At 33.2% G+C, this 24,127-nt stretch overlaps 1 protein-coding gene across 1 annotated transcript; it reads left to right on the plus strand.

The window, feature by feature from the left end:
* The first annotated feature begins 822 nt into the window (after positions 1-822).
* LOC111001665 (leucine-rich repeat-containing protein 24) lies at positions 823-24,127 on the plus strand. Its single transcript, XM_022271650.2, has 2 exons — positions 823-927; positions 22,301-24,127. Exon 2 carries the CDS (start codon positions 22,328-22,330, stop codon positions 24,035-24,037), a length of 1,710 nt encoding a protein of 569 aa, XP_022127342.2. The 5' UTR covers positions 823-927; positions 22,301-22,327; the 3' UTR covers positions 24,038-24,127.

A 24,127-nucleotide genomic window follows, 5' to 3' on the forward strand; every position in this document is an offset into this window, starting at 1 on the left:
TTGTTGAATTTGAATTTTGTATATTTAACACTGTATGAAATGAAACTGGCTCGTCTTTTACCCAAAAACAAACGACGGTGCCTGTCAGCCGCTGAAGTAATCTCCAACTATCCTATATTATAACGTATTAAACATTTAACATTTTATTACTTCAAATTATTCTAGTACAGAATTCTCTGAATACTATATTTAATTTATATAACATGTACATTTAACTAACGCGAAACAGAAGAATGTTCCACCCTTATTAAAATTAAAGCAACGTGATTGAATATTCTGTTTCTGTAAGGTTTTTCGATAATAAAGCGAACATTAGCATAATACGTGGAAAGAATAATAACTGTAATAGGTCATGAAATGCGTGAAGGGTGTGGCAACCTTTGGTACGCGATGTATTTCAACAAATAGATTACCGTTTAAGATAATATACTCTTGTTCAAAATTGAGAAATTCAAATTTTACATACGTTTAATTATAACTTAAACTTAAGAAGTTGTTTACATGAGTACTTACTACACATTAGTAATAGAGTCAAATAAAGTCTAAATTGAAATTTTATCTTACTTTTTTATATATTTAAAAAAAATGATTGGCCTATTAGATAGGAGATGTAACAGATAGGCCGAAATATAAAGATCAAACTGTCGTTTTGATTATAATTATGGCTACGAATAGTTTAATTACATCGTAGCAAACTACATATTTCGTAACATGTACGTAGCAGTATCTACGATGCGTAGACATAATTGCTTAAAGTTTTAAATTAAAAAAAGGTTTCTCATATCTTCACAATATTACAAACGGTGTTAGGAAGCAGAAACGCGGGGACCGGCGGGCCTGACACACGCCGCCTCGACCAATCGGTCGACTGATCGTGCAACTAGTCCATAACGATTGTGTTGTGTTTGTGCATTTTCTATGTAAATCGTAAGTATATTTTCAACGTAGTATTATATGCTAATTGATTTTAAATACTGTATATATAGAGGTTTAACAATTCCGATCGGTAACAATTGGCTACAATTTGCTGCATATTAATTACTTTGTAATCAATTTGTATGTGAAGAAAAAGAGTCTGTTTTAGGGAGTTAACAAATTGAGAAATGCTTCTTTTTGTTTTTAAATTTATATTTCACTTATACACTCTCTTAAATCACATATATATCGCTTTTAATATAATTTTAATATAGATTATTCTATGGTTAAGAATAAGATTCTGGTTTATGGGTTTTATCGTTACTTAAACGAAAAATGTAACTATTTATAATACTAGTAAAGGTGTTTATGTAAACCATTGCATATTTAAAGTACCTAATTATAACTTATGTTCAAAAATATTTTAATAAATCACTACATAGTATAAAACAAAGTCGCTTTCTCTGTCCCTATGTCCCTTTGTATGCTTAAATCTTTGAAACTACGCAACGGATTTTGATGCGGTTATTTTAATAGATAGAGTGATTCAAGAGGAAGGTTTATATGTATAATAACATCCATTAGTAGAGAAGAACTGTTATATTTAAGGTTTCTAATGTGATGTCGTAAATAATTACATTTTTTCCGCCTACATTGCAAACGCAGGCTGAACCCTTCGAGTTTTATCAAAATCATGTACTAAGTATTGTACATATTGAAAAGGTCTACAGAAAAGTCCATGATAGTATATGTCTATCTCTTATGGATAACCCACAATAACTTTTTTTTGTCATTTACTTTTTACGACAAATAATGGCTAATTTCGAAGCTAATTTCGAAGCGATTTTAACCAATACAGCATTAATCCTTAACCAATTAAATACCTTGAATACATTGTTCATTTAATATGGATCTATACAGCCCACAGCTTATTTAGCAGCGATCGAACGCGTATATTATCGGAGCTTTCCAGCGACAGAAATAACAATATATAATAAAAACCTGCTTTTCATCAGCATTGCACCCGTGCGAAGCTGGGGCGGGTCACTAGTCTTACATAATCTTGACTTCAGAAAAAAAAATAAGGATTTTTCTAAGATATTCTTATGAGTCACATAAACTTGAAAAACTTAGCCTAGGCATTGCTTATCACATAAATATGCTAAAACTCATTTGTATTCAGATAGGGAATTCAACACATGCGCCGAATTTTTCTAGAATTTTTCTTTTGCTTACAAGAAACCTTTTACATATCGTTAGGAGTCACAATAGGTAAACCCAATTCTGACTTTATGAAGATGTTTATGAGTGTATTTAATTAAAGTTGTGGAAACACTAAATTCGTCCGTTTCAAAAAGTCCTTTTTCGCGAAGTAGCAAACTCTGGATTCGACTCACAGACCTTCCATGAAAGATACTCCAACTATTCAAAGTTAGAGTGGTCTCCGTCCTCAAGGGCCAGCAACTCACCCATTAAAAATAGGCTGTCCATGGGTTGCGATGACTACTCTTCATGGGCGTCGTATGCCAATAAAATCAACTTAGCATTTCTATGAGTAAGTACCATGTCTCTCTATCTCTTAACGCCCAAACCCAATAATTAATCCACTATAATAATACTACAATAATGAATTTAAAGTTAAGTCTTGTTCTCTTATTTTCTCAAATACATATCAGAAAAAATAATATTTATAATTTATATATACCAAAACTGAAAATATAGAAAATAAAAATACTGTGCAGATAGAATATCAAACACTTACATTGCATTTTATAACTCTTTTAAAATGATGCTTATGAAACAAAGAAATCCCCAGAACAATACGACATTGTATGTCGAATAAATAATAAAAAGTCTTATTCAACATTAACCTAGTAATATTTAAAGAAACTTTATTGACTGATGATTTTTGAAGTGAAACTTCTTTAGGGAAGGCAGATCGAGAAAAGATACACGTTATTGGTTTAGTAATAACATATCAGAACTTATGGCAATTCTGTCGCATAATGTCTTGTGCAGTAAACACAAGTTGCAAATATAGATATCTATATTCACACCGTTTTTATTTGTATATATAAATACATGGAGGGATTATATACAGGTATATATCATCTATTGGGGCTTTTACATCAGTAAATTACTAATGTAAAAGCCTCAATAAAAAAAGTGAAACTTCTTTGTAAATTAATTTTTTTTTAATAGTTTGTGTCTTACTACGATATCATAGTGTATTCTTCGTATTCTTTACGTTATTTTTGAATTGTGATTACATGTAAAGCAAGGTAGTTGCAACCCCTTCAATAAGCATTAATTTATTAACACTTCCTTACCATAAACACACATACAAAACACACTGTGATTTTATTAGGCAACAGGCAGGCTAATAAGCGATTTTTTCTAGGCAACCCCAGTATGAAAAAATACTTTCAACTTTTTTTGCCGCTCACCAACTCTATGTGAAACCAGCTGCCCACTAAAATATTTCTGAACTAATTCGAATTTGATTAGAGTACTTTCCAAGGGCGCACTAATTCTTAAATGGCCGGCAACGTACAAGTCCTCTGGCATTAAGAGCGTCTATGGATATAAATCACTTAACAGCAGGTGAGCCTCCTGACAGTTTGCCCCCCAGTAAAAAAAAAATATCTACTGAGGGTTAATACAGGAGTGCTTAAATAAATAGCAATAAACATGCTCTCTGAATCACTAAACACTTCTTTTATTATAAAGTTTTATTAGTTTAACTCCCAAACCCAATAACCTATATCTATCCTTTTTTGACCATCTGAGATAGACATCTTAATCCAAATATTGTTAAAAGTATGCCAAAAACAATCGACGGATTGTAATAGCCATCTGTCGATACAAGCTATCCATGGTAGGCCGGATCGGTGTATGTGGATAAACCTTTATATGAAAATGACAGTTCAACTGTGGCAATATCCTATCTTAAGATTTTAACATACACCAGGTTTTAAAACAATTAAAAAGCTATTTGATATGATTTAAAGATATACATGTATATTTTAATATTATTTGTACGGTTTTCTTTACTTTATTTTGTTTATATTCATTATCAAATATGAGTGTAAAGAGGGAAGAGATTGCATTCTATCCGTTGCCAAAAATGGATTATCTAAGTAGGGTTTGGTATTGGGATGTAGATGGGAGATCGATCGACTGTCACTGTCTGATACTAGATTAATTTCAATCTGAGATTGAGGATTAATTATTGGGTTCGGACGTAAAACTGTCTGCTGCAGTGTCTTTGCTGTATATTTTTCATAACGACATGACCTCAATTGCATCGCTCGCGTAGCAAGTGTGCAATTTATTTATATAACAAAAAAATATAGTGTATTTCCTTTATGGAAGAAAATTTTAGTCCTTTTATAATAAAATTTTGAATACCTATATGACCTTTATTAAAAATCAATATTCTGTTCTGGTCACAGTTAAAATTTCCAACACATTATTTTATAATATCACTGTTAGAAGTTTGAACGGGGACATTAACAGTTTCAATGTTTAGCCATTTTGAAGAAATTCACTCTTGAGTATCTTTAGAAATCTAACGTTTGATAGATTAACTTAGTACTATCATATTGTTAAGTCAAATTTGTTCAATGATAAGTAGTTAATATTATTGTGTAACACACTTAACACGGAATAAACAGACTATAGATACTGTTTTAAGATTTTTTATTCTGTAGAATAATATTTCTTAAGTTTTGCTACTAAAAAAACACCTCTCTTTAAAAATGGAATCAATATAAAATGCTATGTATTTTTAGGTTTTATCTACAAAAAGGTAAATCTAAATATTAACTTACTCAAGCGAGCTAATACAAAAATAACAAATATTTCAATATCCTGAACAATATATCGAATTAACTTTAATTACTTTATTTGTTTGTTTAACTGGCATCACTGCCTATTCATTCCAGGTTTAGAAAACCTTTTTTATTAAAATAAAATGTTATCTTATTTTTGCGTTTTTTACTGTTTGTGATGAAAACGTAATTATCACTCGACGTTAAACCACTTTAAATGTAGAGCACCGCATTTAATAAAATGGATACATTCACCAACAAATAAAATAACACTCGTATTGAAATTGAAAAAGTGCCGTGACATTTGCCATCCCTGACATGTCAAAAAATGATTGCTGTCAGAATTCTACGGAATTATAAATCGGAATAAGTATACTTATATAACTAGAAGACTTCAATAATTTTTACACCCATAGATAGTATTTAATCTATTAGACACTACCGGCGCAGTTGGCCTAGTGGCTTTCGCGTGGAACTTACATTCCTGAGGTCGTAGATTCGATCCCCGGCTGTGCGACAATGGACTATCTATGTATGCATTTAAGATTCGCTCGGCGAAATCGAAGGAAAACCTTAGTCGATATCAACTCCGGGAAAATAAATACAGATAACTTTTTCTATCTTCTAACTTTCGTGATCGTCGGACGTCAAGGCAGAATACAAAATACCATCCGTATCACCTTGATGTCCGTCGTTCCACAACTAAGCGATTCTTGAGGCAATTTCTACCACGCACCACCACGATGTGGAAACACCTGCCTACTGAAGTATTTCCGAACCAATTCGACTCAGGGTCTTTAAGAAAGAGCGTACCGATTCTTAAAAGGCCGGCAGCGCGTTTGCCAGCAGTGTCACTTAACATCAGGTTTTAATTTATTAGTACAGGGGGCAAACGGGCAGGAGGCTCATCTGATGTTAAGTGATACCGCCGCCCAAGGACACTCTCGATGCTAGAGGGCTCGCGAGTGCGTTACCGGCCTTTTAAGAATTTGTACGCTCTTTTCTTGAAGGAAAGGTGAGCCTTCTGCTCGTCTGGCTCCTGTATCATAAAAAAATACCTTTTGACATTCAACACCCCTTTGTCTTAAGTCACAGTGACCAAGCACGCGAAACGTCGGAAAAAAAAGTATGTAAAATAATTATAAATTTATAATAATTCATAACTTCAAGCCGTTGAAAAAGTGTTTTCTTTAAATCTGTAAAAGCTATTTTATATAATAAAAGACGATACTATCGTGAAGCTATTCTTCAGAACATGTAATCAATATCGCAAGTAAAGTATTAGCATAATAAATTCACCTATGCGAGACTTCTGGCTATGGGCGGGAGTATCACATCATTAACATCAGATTAGCCTTCTCCCCGATTGCCTATTATAACATATAAGTAACAATATTAATAGGAGCTTCTTCGTCTTTTAAATCAACTTAATTTTGTCGTGTTAGAGCGCTCTAGTAAATTGAATTTGTGTAAATGGCCTATATTTACTTTTCGGATAGACCTAAGCACTAAACCGGCTTAGTCGCGATCTAGAATTCTATTGGAAGACTCTAGGTATTTTTGCGTAACAAAGGATTTTTCAAAGCTTTGTATTATCCGATCAGTATTGAATTACAAAGAGGAAAGAATTTGGATCCACTTATAGTTGAAACTTGATGTTATTTTCTATTCAAATTATATAAGTTTACATCTACAATATTCTTTACCTATAAAGTAATAGTAATAAGTAAAAATGGAAGGGGATTTCAAGTGCACAACCCCTGATTCAAGACTTAAGTTGGCTTCTATTAGATAGTACGGATGACCCCAGAGCTGGTGTTTTCCTCAACAAAAAATAATCGAAATACACCGATAGAGTAAATGCCTATATTCATTTTATACATTAAACTTTATATAAAACTTTAGTTAATACAGTTCTTAAATGAATAAAAACGCAAATTTTTATTTTTTCATCACATTTTTATAAAAGCAAAATATAGTAAAATAAAAATATATAATAAATAGACTTAGCTAATATCAATTTTTAAATGATTGTATGTATTGGGTAAATATTTGACCACGATAGCTTTGGGAAACGGCGAGCTATTTAAAAAGTTATGTTAATAATATGATAACTCGTGTATATCCTTTAAAGAATTTAAATCTAAGGCTTGTTTCATCCATTCTTAGCAAGACAAACCGAACGCTCGACAGAATTGATGTGTAATTCTAATTCACAATAAATAAGGTATAATAATAATACTCCTAATTATTATAGTATTCCCTTACAATATATTAAGCCAATCAAATGAAATAAATAGTTTTAATATCATTTATAAAATATTAAATTTGTATTCATTGCCAGTTCTCCAACCTGCAAGTCAGTTTTAAAACACTTTCTTATAAATGTTATTTAAATTAAATAAATGATATAAAAACCCAGGGCCCATAGCAGGGCTTCAAACCAACTTAGTTAGAGTGTAAATATTCGTATCTTTATATATTTTTACGGAATAAACTCAAAAGTACTGGACCTAATTCAGAAATTCATCGCCATTATAATGCTTTATTACCAATGGTTAACCTTAAGCTAAAGTTATTACCAGGATATTTTAAAAATAAATTTCTGACCATAAGAATCCGAAACAGGCTGCAATAATCATTTAGATGAAAATAAATATATCAAAATTTAAAAATTACTTATTTTAAAGGCTACGTAAAATTTATACTGACAGTTCTAATTAATTATTATCGTCAGCCTAATGTTACCCAATATTGTTTCTAGTTAACTGAGCCTTTACTATGAAAATTAACGTTTCTATTTCTATTGTTAAATTAAATATCATTAAGTGTTCATTATAATATGCTATATATATTATAACAACGAATTTGATGAATTGTTCGAAAAAGATATCAAATTGATTGTCACCGATTCGATAAGACGCAACTTTTATGAATTATTATTATTATTTATGCTTTATTAATGACCGTACAACGATTGGCTCGTTTACATTTCTCAATATGAGTATTTGTCGTATAGACAAATAGACAAATAGGGCCTCCTCCATATTTTGAATGCGGTACAAACAGTTAACCACAACTCAGAAGAAATAATTTAAATAAGTCTTAAATTAGAAAATAATTCAAAATAATGCAAAACGAAGATTTACGAATATCCATGATTGTTTAATCATGTGGTACGCTTGCGGTGCCTAAAAACGTCCTTAATTAATACAGAACTAAATATTTAACCCTTACCCACATTATCCCACTGTTCTTCTTTGATTAATAGACTTAGAGTCATTGGCCCAGTGGTTATTCACGTCAATCTCTATCATGACGTTCGAATCATGGCATCAATGTATTTTTTTTATTGATACGTACGCTTTTAATAATGTACGCAAAAACATCGTACGGGGTAGCATGTTTTGATTTGAATTCAGCGGCCTGTGTTCCATGCAGATGGCAATGAAATAAGGAATTAATTGTTCCTGTTTAATTTTTAATTTTTATTTTGCATTCCTACTGCTACCATAAATTATATAAAACAGAAAACAATTATACAAACGATATATATAGCCAACGATGATTTATAAAAAATACAAACATTAAAATCAATCAAAATAATTAAATACAATCGAATTAGGTTGTGTGTGCTGTGTGATGGTTTAAAAGTGGATATACACAAGAATGTGTATGTCGAGTGTGCTCATGTAGCAGGTGATTGGGGGCTATGGATATCCTTTTAAGCATATTCTGCAATAGCTTAATCTGCCTTGACTTGAAGTTGGAGTATGGAGATTTTTGCAAGGTTCGTGCTGTGAGGAACGTCAAAGTAAGCACGATAAAGCAGCATACTTTATTTATCGACCTCAAGGTACCGAAGGATAATATCACAATTTCGCTTGTAGACGAAATGAAAACAACTATTTATTGTATTTTGTTTAAATTATGTGTGTTATGTTTCAAATCTGTGCATACATAATGTAGGAACATCAATATGAAATTAAATTTTTGGCGCACAACAAAAGTTACCTGGCGTCTGTGTGATATAAATCTTGAACTACAAACTTCCACGTCTTCCAGATTTTGAGGTTAATCTTTGGGCTTTGTGCCAAAAAAGCGGGGATCGGTATCTTTTGACTCCTGAATCGACGGAATGTGTACTGTGAATATCAAAGAAACGAAAAATTTTACGTGAATTTACTTTTTAAATGAAGAATGATTTTAAGCTTTACTAGAATTTGTAAATTTTTAAATCAAATATTATTTAGTTCCTTAAATAAATCCATATATTTATTTACACTTCGTGATCATAATAAACAAAATTATTTTATATAAAAAAAACACAAAAAAGCAGGTTACATAAGTTATTAGGTCCGGGTGGCCTGATCGCTAACAAGCGATTTCTTCCAGGCAACCCTAACATGGAACAATACAAAAAAGAAACACCTACACAGAGAAAAATATATTTAATATTTAACTAGGTTTATATATATATATTTATTTATTTATTTATTTATTAATTACAGACATGGCTAAACTCACAATAAAATAGACTATAATATATACAATACAAAATTAATTAAAATAACATAAAACACAGTTTATTCTAACCCCTAATACTCTCCAAGTATACCCTCAAATCAGAGTACACTGCCGCCATACGCTCACCAAATAGGTCACTCTCCGGTGAAGAGTCGAGAAACCCATTTAGCATCGAGAGTAGTCGAGGAATGAGAGCTTGTTGACGCTGGACAGTGCGAGCCGAACGCACAGCAAAGAGGTTATGCCTCCGGCAGCGGTAATAATTGTCCGGAACGTACAGTCTGATGATTTCCCCCATCAAGTATGCGCTTTCCGTTTCGTTTTTAATAACGTTTAGACCAAACCTTACCACAGCCAAATCCCTACGAAGCTCTAACGAATTGTACCCCAATACCCCCATCAGGAACTTAGTAGGGTAGAGGTAAGGAAAAAAATTGTACCTTCGTTTGTACAGGTTTCTAAGGAACTTCTTTTGCACCCTTTCAACCATATCCCCATAATACTTTTCATAAGGGGACCATATGACGCAACTGGTTTCAAGAATTGGCCTTACCAAAGATGAATATAGTACCCTAGTGGCAGTGTCCGATAGACCAACTGAATTTCTCAGGACAAACCCCAACCTTCTAAATGCAGCATCCGTTATCATCCGAATATGCTCAGCAAATGAAAGGTCAGAAACAAACAAAACACCCAAATCGCGGACTCTGTCTACGCGCCTAATAACTTCAGATCCTATGCTATAGTCGCAGAGTATTTTATTCAGAGAGGCACTAAAGGTTATCACTTCACATTTGTCATAGTTGAGATGGAGGTTATTTAATTCACTCCAATGTAGCAGTTCATCCAAATCACGTTGCATACATAGACAGTCATTGTCAGTCTTAATCTTTTTAAAAATCTTAACGTCGTCGGCAAATAATAGCACTTTGGAATATTTAATACAGCTCGGAAGGTCGTTAATCATTATCAAAAAAGTTTATATATATTATATATATATATATATATAAACAGGAGAAGAGATCTAACTATAAGATAAACCTTTTATTCAATTCTATGAAACAATATAAACCGAATTAATATAAATGCGAGAATCTTAACCGAAGATATAAATAATAATAAATGTAGATGAAATTGACACTAATTCAAATAATAAAACAATGTGGGAAATACTAATTTTGCACGGTTAAATCGTTTAAAAAAGGTAAACTACCCTCCGACAGTGATTAAGTGTGAAGCAACATCAAAATGTTGCAGTGCGGCTGGCGACGCGCCAAGCGTCGCACGTGAGCGCAGAGCACGGATCATCTGGTTCGTTGACCCCACGAGAAAACTAGCCAAGCCTTGCTATTTTAATTTATCCTTGTAAAGCATCCTTTGAAAAATACTTATTCTTTTAATTTATATTATAATTATCCCACAGTCGTACTCTTAAGACAATATTTTTGTCGTCTCTGGCTCGTCCTATTTTTAATGTACTCTTTGCAAATACTATTTACAATTCAATTGTGTATCTTTTCTTTGTTAAAGAGGCATTATTATATATTATGACGAGTTTTATCTCTCAAAATTTTCATTACTCAAGTTACGTTAACCAAAAAACGTAAATTATTCGCCAAACGCTTTTCCTCCTTACACCTTTAACGACTTAAAAAAAATCACTAGCGGTTATAAATAGGTAATTTAGTTGTCTTAAGGAATCTCTTAAAATGATGCTGAAACGGAAAGTATTCTTCAGTAACAGTAGTTTAATTATAAAATTCAAATGTTCGAAAATAATTGTCTAATACACAAAGGGAATCAAAAAAGAAAATAACCTTTTTTTCTGTTTAAATTATCATTATAGAGTCCATTATTGTAAATATATAAAAGAAAGTCGTGTTAGTTACACCACTTATAACTCAAGAACGGCAGAACAGATTTGGCTGAAAATTGGTATGGAGGTAGCTTAGAGCCAGGAGACGGACATAGGATACTTTTTATCCCGTTCGACAGCGTTCCCGTGTGACTTGACATGAAACGTCAGTCACTATAAAACGTGGTATAACAAAAAGGAATCAGACTTGAAATAAGAAAACGCAATGATAGCTATTGACGTATAATGACAGCTATGTAATGACAATTTGATATTTGTAAGAAATCAATATTCAAATTATTTCTATTAAATAAATAATTAACAATTATAATGTAATGATAGTGCCATTGCCCATTCGTATAAACAGTGAACTATAAAAATCGGTATGGTTGAAAATTTGAGTTTTCAAAGACGATCGAATCTTTCCCGACAAAGCCGTAATGCAAGAAGAATTCGAAATACTGCAAATGAAAGGACTGAAGAAGAACAACAAATTGCACGTGAACAGCGCCGCGATAGTAGGTATGGCTCGAGTTCGTGCTTCTCAATCACGAGAGCAAATATGCAACCTATGTACTAAAATACAGAAATAATAATGAATGATTAATGTAGGTATTTAATTTTTTTGTATTTTTTTCCAATAAAAAAAAACTGCTTATTTATTGCCATTAAGGCGGAACAAAGTTCGCCGGGTCAGCTTGTTGTAAATAATAAAGTTTTAGTTAAAATCATTTTAAAATTCTAGAACTCATCTCTAAACTAAATGCATTTTGTATGCATACTCCATAAAATTCTTTTAAAATAACAAAACCTAACTGAAAGATGTGTGAATTTTCACAAGAAATTCTCTCGTATAAAATACTCAAAGAAGCCTTTTAAACGCCCAACAAGTAAGCACGTAAATAACTATTTATTTTCGTACTAACTAGAGCTATTAATTTTGTTTATGAGCTTAAAAGATGGTAGTGCATTGTTTACGTACCTAGTTGAAAGTTTAATTACCATTGCCCAGTTATTAATGTTCCGCTGTTTTTAAATTTGGAACACATCTACGGCCTTTATAGGCAACTAGCGACTGGTCACCAGTTTGGGCTTGTTATCCTTATATCTCTCATATGTATGTATTTTAGCAGGTCCTCCGGCTGTTTTAGTATTTGAGTATAAACAAATCTTGATTCCTTCCCCCTTTCTTCATTCTTTTGCGAACTAGGGAATTCTGGAACTAACTACACTTTGTTTAAAATACTTTATGTTACACTGTTTGGTATAGTCCTCCATTAAACAATCCGGATGCAATTAGATACATTCAAAAATCTTACATCTTTATAATATTAGTATTGACAAAACATGGAATTGTAAATAATGTTTGGTAGCGTAAATTATCTAAAACTGTTTGGTGTGGAGCCAACACAGTCATTAAGAATGCAACGCTTGTACATATGGAATTTATTGTTAAACTGTATCTAAACTTGTTTGTTTTTATAAATAAAAACAAAAATCTTTGCAAATACTAGCGGACTCGATTTTTTTAATAATATGATAAAAGCGTCCAAATCCTTATCACTTATAAAAAAATACACGTTCACACACATTACTTAGGGTCCATCAAGAAAAGAGCGTACCAATTCTTAAAAGGCCGGCAACGCACTCGCGAGCCCTCTGGCATTGAGAGTGTCCATGGGCGGAGGTATCGCTTAACATCAGGTGAGCTTCCTGCCCGTTTGCCCTCTGTTCTATAAAAAAATTACACTCACTCGCACCTGTACACTCACTGTAATGCCAAGTGTTACGTGTTGGATAATGCTTTTAGTTTAAAAGTATTGGGAGAAGTTCTTATAAACGGTTTTAATAAATAAATAAATAAAAAATCGTAACATGGTGATGGAATTAACTATAGTTTTGGAAGTTTTGTTATGGAAGAAGTGGGAACTAGATCACAGGTATGTTTTACTTAAAAGGATTCCCAGATCATACACATTTAAATTTATTTTACATGAAAATAGTCAGATCTTACAAATATACCCAAAAAATATATTAGGTGACTTACAGCCATAAATACTAAGATGGAATCATAATAAATGGCTCAATTATAGGAGTATTTCCTCCAACTTCGATTTCGTTCCCTGTTGCGTAGAGACTCTTGGGTCGTAGAGTTCGATTTCTCACCTGGTACACCTGGACAGTACTGGTGACGTCAAACATGGTGCATTCTTCGCTCAACGAATAAGTACCTTAATACAGTAAGGGAATGCTGCCATCGTTTCAGCCTTAAACGAAAGAAACCTTAAACTTTAAGGTACACAGGGACCAAACCTATTTAATTTTCTTTTGATTTAATTTTTTTTATTCATGTGTACTCACGCAAAGCAAAGACAAAGACAAAGTCTTAATGGTGAGAATTGTATTTCTCAATTAAAATTCTTTCTGAACGGCGTAAACTTATTATGTACTTGTGTAATATGAAACAGGTGGATACATAATATAAAATATCGCAGCCAAGACTTAAAAGCTATCTAGTTTCAGCGAAACACCAGTGCTTAGCAACACAAACTAATTTCATAAGCCGTCGACATAACAGGGCGTTGAGACACAAACGGTTTTTGATAAACAAACTTGTCAACATTCAGTTTTTAATATAACTGTCGTTTTACTCAGTAGTCGTAGTAAGAAAAGATTATGTTATGACTTAAAATATGCATAGAGCATCTTAATTTAATAATATATGAATTAGGATAAAATATTGTATTCTTATAAAAAACGGTGATATTTTGAGGTTATATTATAGTATTGTCTTTTATGAACATAACTTTAAAATTTTCCGACGTTTCGCGTGCTTTACGCGGTAAAAAATGTGCGTGTTGGTATAAAAGTGTGGCAACCATTTGCTTTAATAATTCAAGACTTATCCTCTTTTTCAATAGTATTTGTCATTCCTTTTATAAACATTATAAATTTATCAAAACATGTTCGTGTCTGTGGAATTTAAAAAGAGTATTCAAAGGCCGATAACACATCGGCAAAATGATTGTCCATGGGCGTTGAAAACCGACGATCATCGACGTCCCGTAGGCTCGTTTGTCCTCCTATAATAAATAGCAAGTTTTTACGTCGTCTATAACTTTTGCTTTGAAATATAGTTCGTTGATAAACAGCCTTATTGAGCTAATTTCATAAGTTGTGGACAGGTATCTCTCGTAAAATAGCGGTACGTTGTCCGTGGATAATTAGAAGCACTTGCTGTCTAGTAATACTTGGCTGGCAAAGAGATTTTGCATAAGTTATTAAATAAAAAAATAGGTGCTACAACGCTTGGCCTTGTTTATTTTAAAATAAATTCAAGCCTTCGTGTCTGAAAAACCTCATTAGCATGTGCAATGCTCCTAGAATAGTATATGTTTGTTTGCGGCCTTCCCTGAGTTTCCACGACTATATAAAATAAGTTTAGTGTGTCTGACATATTCACTTAGAATCGATTTGAATGAAAGAAGTAATATGTTTTATATTTGTGGGTAGTTTATTATACTGCTGTCCGCCTTCGTAGGTTAACATTTTTTTGCCGTAGTCCATATGTATTTTAGGTAATGCAAGATAACTGGTTCGACGCATACTTCTATGAGTCACACGTTCCACTTCTTTTTATAACTTTTTACTTCTTATAATGATTTATAAAGAATTTGTCACATTCTAGGCTTAGGTTCTTTAGATTGTTAATTATCTGTTAAATATTTAATTTAATTTGTAACATTGAGAGGTAGGCTCGTAAGTTTTGTGTTGTCATTTGAATTTTTAAGGAAGAATTATAAAGGAATTAAATAATATAAATGCTTTGAAGATCTTACATTTAATGATTAACAACATAGAGAAATTGAAAATCAAAGAGGCGTAACTGAATTATTTTTGTTACATTGAGAGTTTGTACAGTAATTTTTTTTCACCCAACTCAAATCATCTCATATATCAGATTTTATAACTTTGATTTCATGATTTTTCCGCAACTAGCAAGTAGAGAATACAAATCCAATCATTTGTTTTCTCTCCGTATCTCGTAAACTATCAAACTGCGGAAAGTGTCGCCCTTCTCCACCGAAACACGCACTCCCTCGTTTCCAAAAGGCCGTTGGGTGGTTGACGTGATACTAAAGTATCCTTTTGTATTGTTCGGCCGATCTATTAATATCCTTATTGACAGTTGTCAAATATTTAATACTTTTAACTCATTACATACTTACTCATATATTAGTATAGATATAACTCGAAACTCGAAAGAATGGTTATTTTATCAAATATACAATTGCATATAATATCAAAACAGCCCCAAGTCTATTAAGCTTTATAACTTCACAACAACGCATAAAGGAGCGTTCTGCATAATCTAATGCTGGGAAAACTTTATAGAGAAGCGGCTAACTCGGAATTTCCCGGCAGTGAAAATATTTACTTCGAAGGATTTAGTAGTGGGAAGGTTGGCCATGGGTTAGCGACCAACGCCATTAAAAGATATATATTTTATTAGTAGTAGGATTTCTGTATTTGTTTAATACTACCTCAAGGATCAGAGTCGCATGCTCCACTACGCCACCACTGCTCTGCCAAAACACTCATAGCCCGATCTTAATATTGATTCATATATATAACAAAATATATTACTATTTAAGAATCATTGAATATAACTTTAGATTCAAAATATTATGTGTGGCCAAAACCCGTTGTTTATCTTTAACAACCGCGCCTTGGAAAAACATAATGATTTTTTTGGTGATTTACATTATCGTATACGAGTCATTATTGAGCAATTTAAGTAAAATAGTTTTTGAAAATTTAACTAGGTGGCAACACTTTATATGAAGGTTGATTGTAACTAAGTGTTCTTGCTGTCATTCATCTGATTACCAAATAAAAGTTATATTTGTGCTAATTACTATCGTTTCTTTGATAAACGACCCATAATCCTTCAGGTTATGGGCCCAGTAGATTCTGCAATTGAAAGTTTTAAGAAAAATAGCAAAGAAAAAGTTACAATCGTATTGTGAAGAAATTGACAAAATAACCTCAAAATGGATTCAATGCGGTCAATAAACTTAGAAAAATTTGATGGAAATAACTTTAGGCAATGGAAATTCCAGATAAAGTGTGCCCTAAAAGAAAAAGGGATTGATATTTCAGTGCCTAAACCGGCTGGAAATAATGTTGAATGGACAAAGAATGATGGCATGGCCATGTTTATTATAACATCTTCGATGGACTTTAAACAAATAACTTTAATAGAAAATTGTGAAACTGCTAAGGAAATAATGACAAAACTTGAATCAATATACGAACAGAAGAGTGAATTATGTAAAATGTTGATCCATGAAAAGTTTTATCAGTATAAAATGTCTACAAATGACAGTGTAGCTCAACACATTTCTAAAGTGGAATCATTGGCCAAGCAGTTAAAAGAAAGTGGCGAAAGTATTAGTGAAATGGCTGTGATAACAAAAATACTTGGAACACTGCCTCATAAGTATAGATCACTCCGTCAAGCGTGGATGTCTTTGGATCCAGAGCAACAGACTCTTGTCAATCTCACTGCTCGTTTGTTAGATGAAGAAGCTAGTTTACAGTGTGAAGAAGAACAAGAAACCGCTCTTCTTGTGGCTAAGAAAGGATGTAAAAATAGCCCAAAACAAAGTGAGCTGAATAGAAATGCTAGTAATTCAAATCAAAATAAAAACAGTAAACACAGATTTGAATGTTATAATTGTGGGAAACGAGGACATTTTTCTCGAGAATGTCGTGCTCCAAAGAAATCCAAGTATAGAAAACCTCAACAGGAAGGTGCAGACTTGTTAGCGTTTAATGTAGAAACCAAATTCCATGAAGCTGAAGACAATGTGTGGATTTTAGACAGTGGTGCCTCTGCACATATGACCTATAGAAAGGAGTTCTTTGTAGAACTATTGGAATGTAACCAGAAATCATTGACATTAGGAAACAAACAATCAGTGGAAGTGGCTGGCATTGGCAAGGTGTTAATAAAGAGATGTGTCAATGGACAGTGGGAGAACAGTGAACTACATGATGTATTGTATGTTCCGAATTTGCGACGAAATCTGTTCTCAGAAGGTGTGATAATGCGTAAATCATATATCATTATCAAGAAAGACTCTGGTGCATTCATTTACAAAGGAAATGACTTGGTAATGTGTGCAACAATAACAGAAAATAATTTATACGAATTGAAAATTAAAGCTGTGGTCTCAGATACATGTAACTTAGTTCAAAGTGATCAAAATAACATTAAAATGTGGCATGAAAGACTGGGACATGTTAACCTAAAACAAATCAAGAGTATGAGTGCTGATAATGTGGTAGAAGGCTTGAAACTGAATAACAGTGATAAAACTGATTTTGTTTGTGAAGCATGTGCATATGGAAAGCAGTGCAGATTTCCATTTCACAAATCTATACGAGGAGAACTACAGCCAGGTGACCTTGTATATAGTGATGTCTGTGGACCTATGAGTCATACATCTATCCAAGGTATGAGATACTTTATATTATTTAAGGATGCTGCTACAAGTTACAGGCATGTATATTTTGTCAAACATAAAAGTGATGTGATGGACATATTCATGAAATACAATGCTTTGATCAAAAATAAGTACATGCATAGTGTCAGAATATTGCATACTGATAATGGAAGAGAGTATGTGAATAAAACCTTCAATGACTATCTCAGCAAAGAAGGTATAATTCATGAGTGTACTGCGCCATATACACCAGAACAAAATGGGCGTGCTGAAAGAGAGAACCGTACCATTGTGGAGAGTGCACGTTCAATGTTGTACGCAAGGGATGTGTCACTGGAATTATGGGCTGAGGCTGTGAATTGTGCAGTATATTTATTAAACCGGACTTCCTCCAGCCAAACTCCTAAGAAAACACCATTTGAATTATGGAACGGCATCAAACCTCATATAGGCCATGTGAAGGTGTTTGGAAGTATTGGATATGTCCATATTCCTAATCAGCTAAGAACTAAACTTGACAAAAAGAGTGAGAAAATGATACTAATTGGGTATGATAATAACAATTACAGGATGTTCAATCCAGAAACCAAAAAGGTTAAAATATCAAGAAATGTAATTTTTGAAGAACATAATGTTCCAGAGATAAGGAAGAATATTACACAAATATACATTGACGATGAAGTGAAGACATTAGGACAACAAAATCAAATGCAAGAAACAAATGTAGAGGATACTCTTGTGGAAACTTCATCATCAGAGAATGAAGATACCATGTTGAGTTGTAATAGTAATGACCCTACATATGAACCTTCTCAAGAATTAGATGATGATTTAATTCAAAGCAACATAAATTTGAGACCAAGGATTAATAGACGTTTTGAAGCAAACCTAATTGAACTGTCACTGCCACAAACGTATGCTGAAGCAATGAAAAGTCCACAAAGAAACGACTGGTTGAAAGCTATTGATGAAGAATTGCTTGCACATGAAGAGAATAATACTTGGACTCCAGTAGAGAGGTCTGGTCAACGTACGCTTACTACAAAGTGGGTTTTTGCTATAAAAAAGGATGAAAATGATCAGGTAAAACGGTTTAAAGCTCGTTTATGTGCACGCGGATTTAATCAAATAAAAGATATTGACTATCAAGAAATATTCTCTCCAACAACGAGATATGACTCTATAAGAATTATCCTTTCTATTGCAGCTAAATATAATTTAGAAATTCAACAGTTTGATGTAAAGACTGCTTTTTTGAACGGGTATTTGGAAGAGAATATTTTTATAGAAGTACCAGAAGGAATTTCATTTAAAAATGATTGTATCCTAAAACTTAATAAATCACTGTATGGACTTAAACAGGCGTCTCGTTGTTGGAATAGAAGATTCACTGAGTTTTTAATAAAATATGGTTTTGTGCAATCTCAGGCTGACAGTTGTGTTTATGTAGGTATTTTCAATGGGGTGAAAGTATTCATAATAATTTATGTTGATGATGCACTTGTAGTCTCTTCCAGTTCCTCAATGATTAAAAGAGTTATAGAATATTTGAAACAAACATTTAAAATAAAAGAATTAAAATTGAAATATTTTGTGGGAATGGAAATAGAGAGAGTAAATAATTGTATCTGTATTTATCAAAGAGATTACATTGAAAAATTAATAGAGAAGTTTTGTATGAGTGATTCAAATCCTGCCAGTACCCCTGCAGATGTAAATGTTGTTATTTCAAAGAAAATGGATGAAAATATTATTAATTTTCCATACAGAGAAGCTATAGGGTCCTTGTTATTTTTGAGCTCTGTTTCAAGGCCTGACATTTCTTTTGCTGTAAATGTTTTGAGTAGATATGTAAACGATCCAAGTCAACAACATGTAAATGCCATTAAACGTGTTATTAGATACCTAATAAATACTAAAGATTTATGTATATGTTATGGAGAAAGTAGTGATCTCACTGGCTATTCGGATTCAGATTTTGCAGGTGATGTAGATACGCGTAAGTCTACTACAGGTTATATTTTTAATATGAATGGGGGACCTATAACATGGTGTAGCCAGAAACAGAAGACTACTGCTCTCTCCACAACTGAAGCAGAATTTGTAGCTGCTTGTGAAGCTGCAAAAGAGATATTATGGTTACAGCAATTATTATTAGATTTAGGTGAAAATATTACATCTGTTCCATTGTATGTTGATAATCAGAGTGCAATTAAGTTAATTAGCAATCCTGTTTATCATAAGAAAACCAAACACATAGATGTGAAATTTAATTTTATAAGGGAAAAGGTTGAGTTGGGTGTAATTAAACTAAATTATATTCCTAGTAACAGTCAATTAGCAGATATGTTAACTAAAGCGTTACCAACTCAAGCTTTTATCTATTTAAGAGATCACATTTTGTTTTTCTTTTCACAACTCTAATTTCAGTAGGAGTTTATTTTTTTTATATTTGTACCTAGTTTAAATTTTAGTGGGAGTATTGAGCAATTTAAGTAAAATAGTTTTTGAAAATTTAACTAGGTGGCAACACTTTATATGAAGGTTGATTGTAACTAAGTGTTCTTGCTGTCATTCATCTGATTACCAAATAAAAGTTATATTTGTGCTAATTACTATCGTTTCTTTGATAAACGACCCATAATCCTTCAGTCATCAATCATACATTACATCTGGGGCTTTATAATTTTTTTTTATAGAACAGGGGACTGTAGATACGCGTAAGTCTACTACAGGTTATATTTTTAATATGAATGGGGGACCTATAACATGGTGTAGCCAGAAACAGAAGACTACTGCTCTCTCCACAACTGAAGCAGAATTTGTAGCTGCTTGTGAAGCTGCAAAAGAGATATTATGGTTACAGCAATTATTATTAGATTTAGGTGAAAATATTACATCTGTTCCATTGTATGTTGATAATCAGAGTGCAATTAAGTTAATTAGCAATCCTGTTTATCATAAGAAAACCAAACACATAGATGTGAAATTTAATTTTATAAGGGAAAAGGTTGAGTTGGGTGTAATTAAACTAAATTATATTCCTAGTAACAGTCAATTAGCAGATATGTTAACTAAAGCGTTACCAACTCAAGCTTTTATCTATTTAAGAGATCACATTTTGTTTTTCTTTTCACAACTCTAATTTCAGTAGGAGTTTATTTTTTTATATTTGTACCTAGTTTAAATTTTAGTGGGAGTATTGAGCAATTTAAGTAAAATAGTTTTTGAAAATTTAACTAGGTGGCAACACTTTATATGAAGGTTGATTGTAACTAAGTGTTCTTGCTGTCATTCATCTGATTACCAAATAAAAGTTATATTTGTGCTAATTACTATCGTTTCTTTGATAAACGACCCATAATCCTTCAGTCATCAATCATACATTACATCTGGGGCTTTATAATTTTTTTTTATAGAACAGGGGACAAACGTGCAGGAGGCTCACCTGATGTTAAGTGATGCGCCGCTCATGGACACTCTATATGCTAGAGGGCTCGCGAGTGCATGTAAAATATTGTAACAGAAATGAATATTATTTATTTCTGTTACAATATTTTACATAGAAACAGTTATACATACAACGACCACTATTAGGCGTTGACTAGTGTAAGTTATCGTAGAATATGCTTATTATATATATGCTATATTCTTAATACTCCTTGTATGAATATCATTGAATAACCAGCATTGTACATAACCTCACTTCCACACCATCACACAGCCGAATTAGGTATTATGTACATAAAATGTACTTGAATATTAATTATTCCATCGTTGTCTATATTGCTTTGTCTAGTTTATTGTATATAATTTATGTTAGCTGTATGATGATAAATAAAACAAAAAAATATTTGTTTCCAGCAACTATTGATTTGACACTTGATTTGAGAACTGGCAGTAAATGTAAAATAAGAAGCATTCAATGTATATTTATTTGACTTTTATAAGTGTACAATATGTTTCATACATGAATAAATTAATTTTTGAATTTGTAGTAATGCAAAAAAAGTCCAAGAAACATCAACAATGAACCGCTTATAGAAATATTAATGAGCTAAATACACTTTCTACCTTTCAAATACGTGTCGTTATTTTTATATGTTTGGCGTATATAAAGGATTTTGCCCTATCCTATAAAATTCCATATTGCATGTCAAAATACAACAACATTTTTAACAAACTACAGTTATACTTAAGGAACATCTTTCTCTAGAGTTATATTTGTCAAATATTTAATATCTTTAACCTTATATTAGGTTACCTATATTATATTATAGCAACAATAGTAAATACATAGGTATTAACACAATACTAACTTTGACAGAATGCGTAGATAGAATTTTCCCTTTTTTATGTAATACATTTTTCTGTTAAATCAATAGTTGAGAAACCTGACAAGTTACAAGTTAATTAATTCGTATCGGTATGCTTGATCTTGACATAACTTTGATTAATGGCCTGTAAATTACAAACATGTGGCACAAGAACAAATTATCGCAATATAAGTGATGTTTTAGAAAATCATAGATTTTTATTAATTTCAACTTTCGCTAGAAATCAATATTGTGACGTCGTAAATCTGTTTTTATGTCCATTTGAAGTGTACTAACAGAGCAGTTGTTACATTGTTACTTACATATAATCTTTTGTTCCAGGTAAATAATAAGGGAAGTGGATATCAAATGGGAATTAATGCACTTTCGTGCTTTCTTTTAACTCTGCTTATCCAAGCATCAGAAAGCGACTGGCTGAACTGTGCATACATAACAGAATGCCACTGCAAATGGTCTTCCGGCAAAAAGACCGCTTCCTGTGTAAACGCCGGCCTAACTCAAATACCTCGATTAGCCACCGACGTCCAAGTTCTCGATCTTCACGGAAACATTCTGAGAGAACTGTACGAGGACGCCTTTGTCGCCACGGAATTACTGAACTTGCAGCGGCTAAACTTAAGTGCCACACATTTGCATTTCTTGCACCACAATGCTTTCAGAGAGCTCCGTATTTTAATAGAATTAGACCTTTCATCCAACGAACTGACTCAACTTTCTCCTGACACTTTCAAAGGGAACGACCGTTTAAGGCTCTTGGTCCTAAATGACAACCCTTTGAGTCAATTAGTTGCGGGGCAATTCCCCGCTCTACGACATTTGAAGAAATTAGAACTTTCACGTTGTCGGCTGAGGAAAGTGCACCCCTCTGCCTTCGTGAATCTGCGGGCTCTCGAAACTATATACGTGCACCAAAACCATTTGTCGTATCTCCATCCTGATACGTTTAATCTTCCCGTTTTGAAGACACTCACTCTTGCGGATAATCCTTGGTATTGCGATTGTCGGCTGAGAAACTTTCACGAATGGTATCTTAATAGTAACGTAGGCAATGAAGAATTAGTCTGTGTAGGACCACGTAGTAAATCCCAAATTACATGGAGAGATTTGGATAGTGAAGACATGGCTTGTCCGCCGACCGCCGTAACCAGTCCCTCCGTCATAAGAACAGAACTAGGCGCAGACATCTACTTCGGTTGTTTGATCAGAGGTGATCCTATGCCGACGGTGTCATGGACGTTTCATCTAGAAGAAATCACGAATAACTCCAACAGAAATAGTGAAATAACGATTTATAGATACCGCTTCAGGCACTTCAACGAGTATAAAGACGATTTTGTAAATAAAAGTGCACAGTGGGTGAATGTAACTATAACTAACATTACGAGTGAATTCGCTGGAGAGTGGAAGTGCACCGCAAAAAGCGTAGTGGGTGAGGCTAACGCGTATTTGACAATATTTTTGCCTAAAGCTAGAATGGCGACTGCCCGGAGTGCGCCGGACTATTCCAACATTTTTATAGCTGCTGGATCTATGTTGGCAATGGCTGGAACTGGGATAGTAGCTACGTGTATTTGTTGGAAAACACGCCGAAGAGTGCCACCAAGTAGAAGCTTCACAGACCAAGAGAAGAACCTCATTGATACGTCATTTGCAGCGAGTTGCGAGCGAACCAGTACAGAAATGGGATCATACGGGTTTGAAATGTTCGAGCGGTCAGTCTCAAGCGAAAATTGTATGGAACCCGTTCATATAACGATTGAAGGACCTTCTGGAGGCTATCCTCCTCCCCCTGCGGAATTCTCTTTACCGGCACCCTATGGAAACATCCTCATATCGGTACAGGTGAAAGGGCATGGAGATAAGATTCCAGATTTGTTAGGCGGAGGTTCAACTCTTCCAAAAAGGAGTAGGACTTGTCTTTTACGGCCAACATACGATAATATGGGTCCAAGAGTAACAGCTACCGGCAGTTCTACGTGGTCCTTACCTGGAGCGAATCCAGGGGATCTCAAGGAATCACTAAGAGATAACTTTTCATCGGAATTCACTGCGTTGTAGACATTGTTGTAGTTAGTAAGTCCCAAGATTTGATATGTGATTTACTCCTAAATTTTATTTTGTATGTCAAATTATAGTAACATTTTGAAA

This window comes from Pieris rapae, chromosome 23, assembly GCF_905147795.1.
Source record: "Pieris rapae chromosome 23, ilPieRapa1.1, whole genome shotgun sequence".
In the NCBI taxonomy this organism is placed as follows: domain Eukaryota; kingdom Metazoa; phylum Arthropoda; class Insecta; order Lepidoptera; family Pieridae; genus Pieris; species Pieris rapae.

Coding starts and splice junctions, on each gene's coding strand:
- LOC111001665 (XM_022271650.2), top strand. CDS start 22,328: ATGGGAATTAATGCACTTTCGTGCTTTCTTTTAACTCTGCTTATCCAA.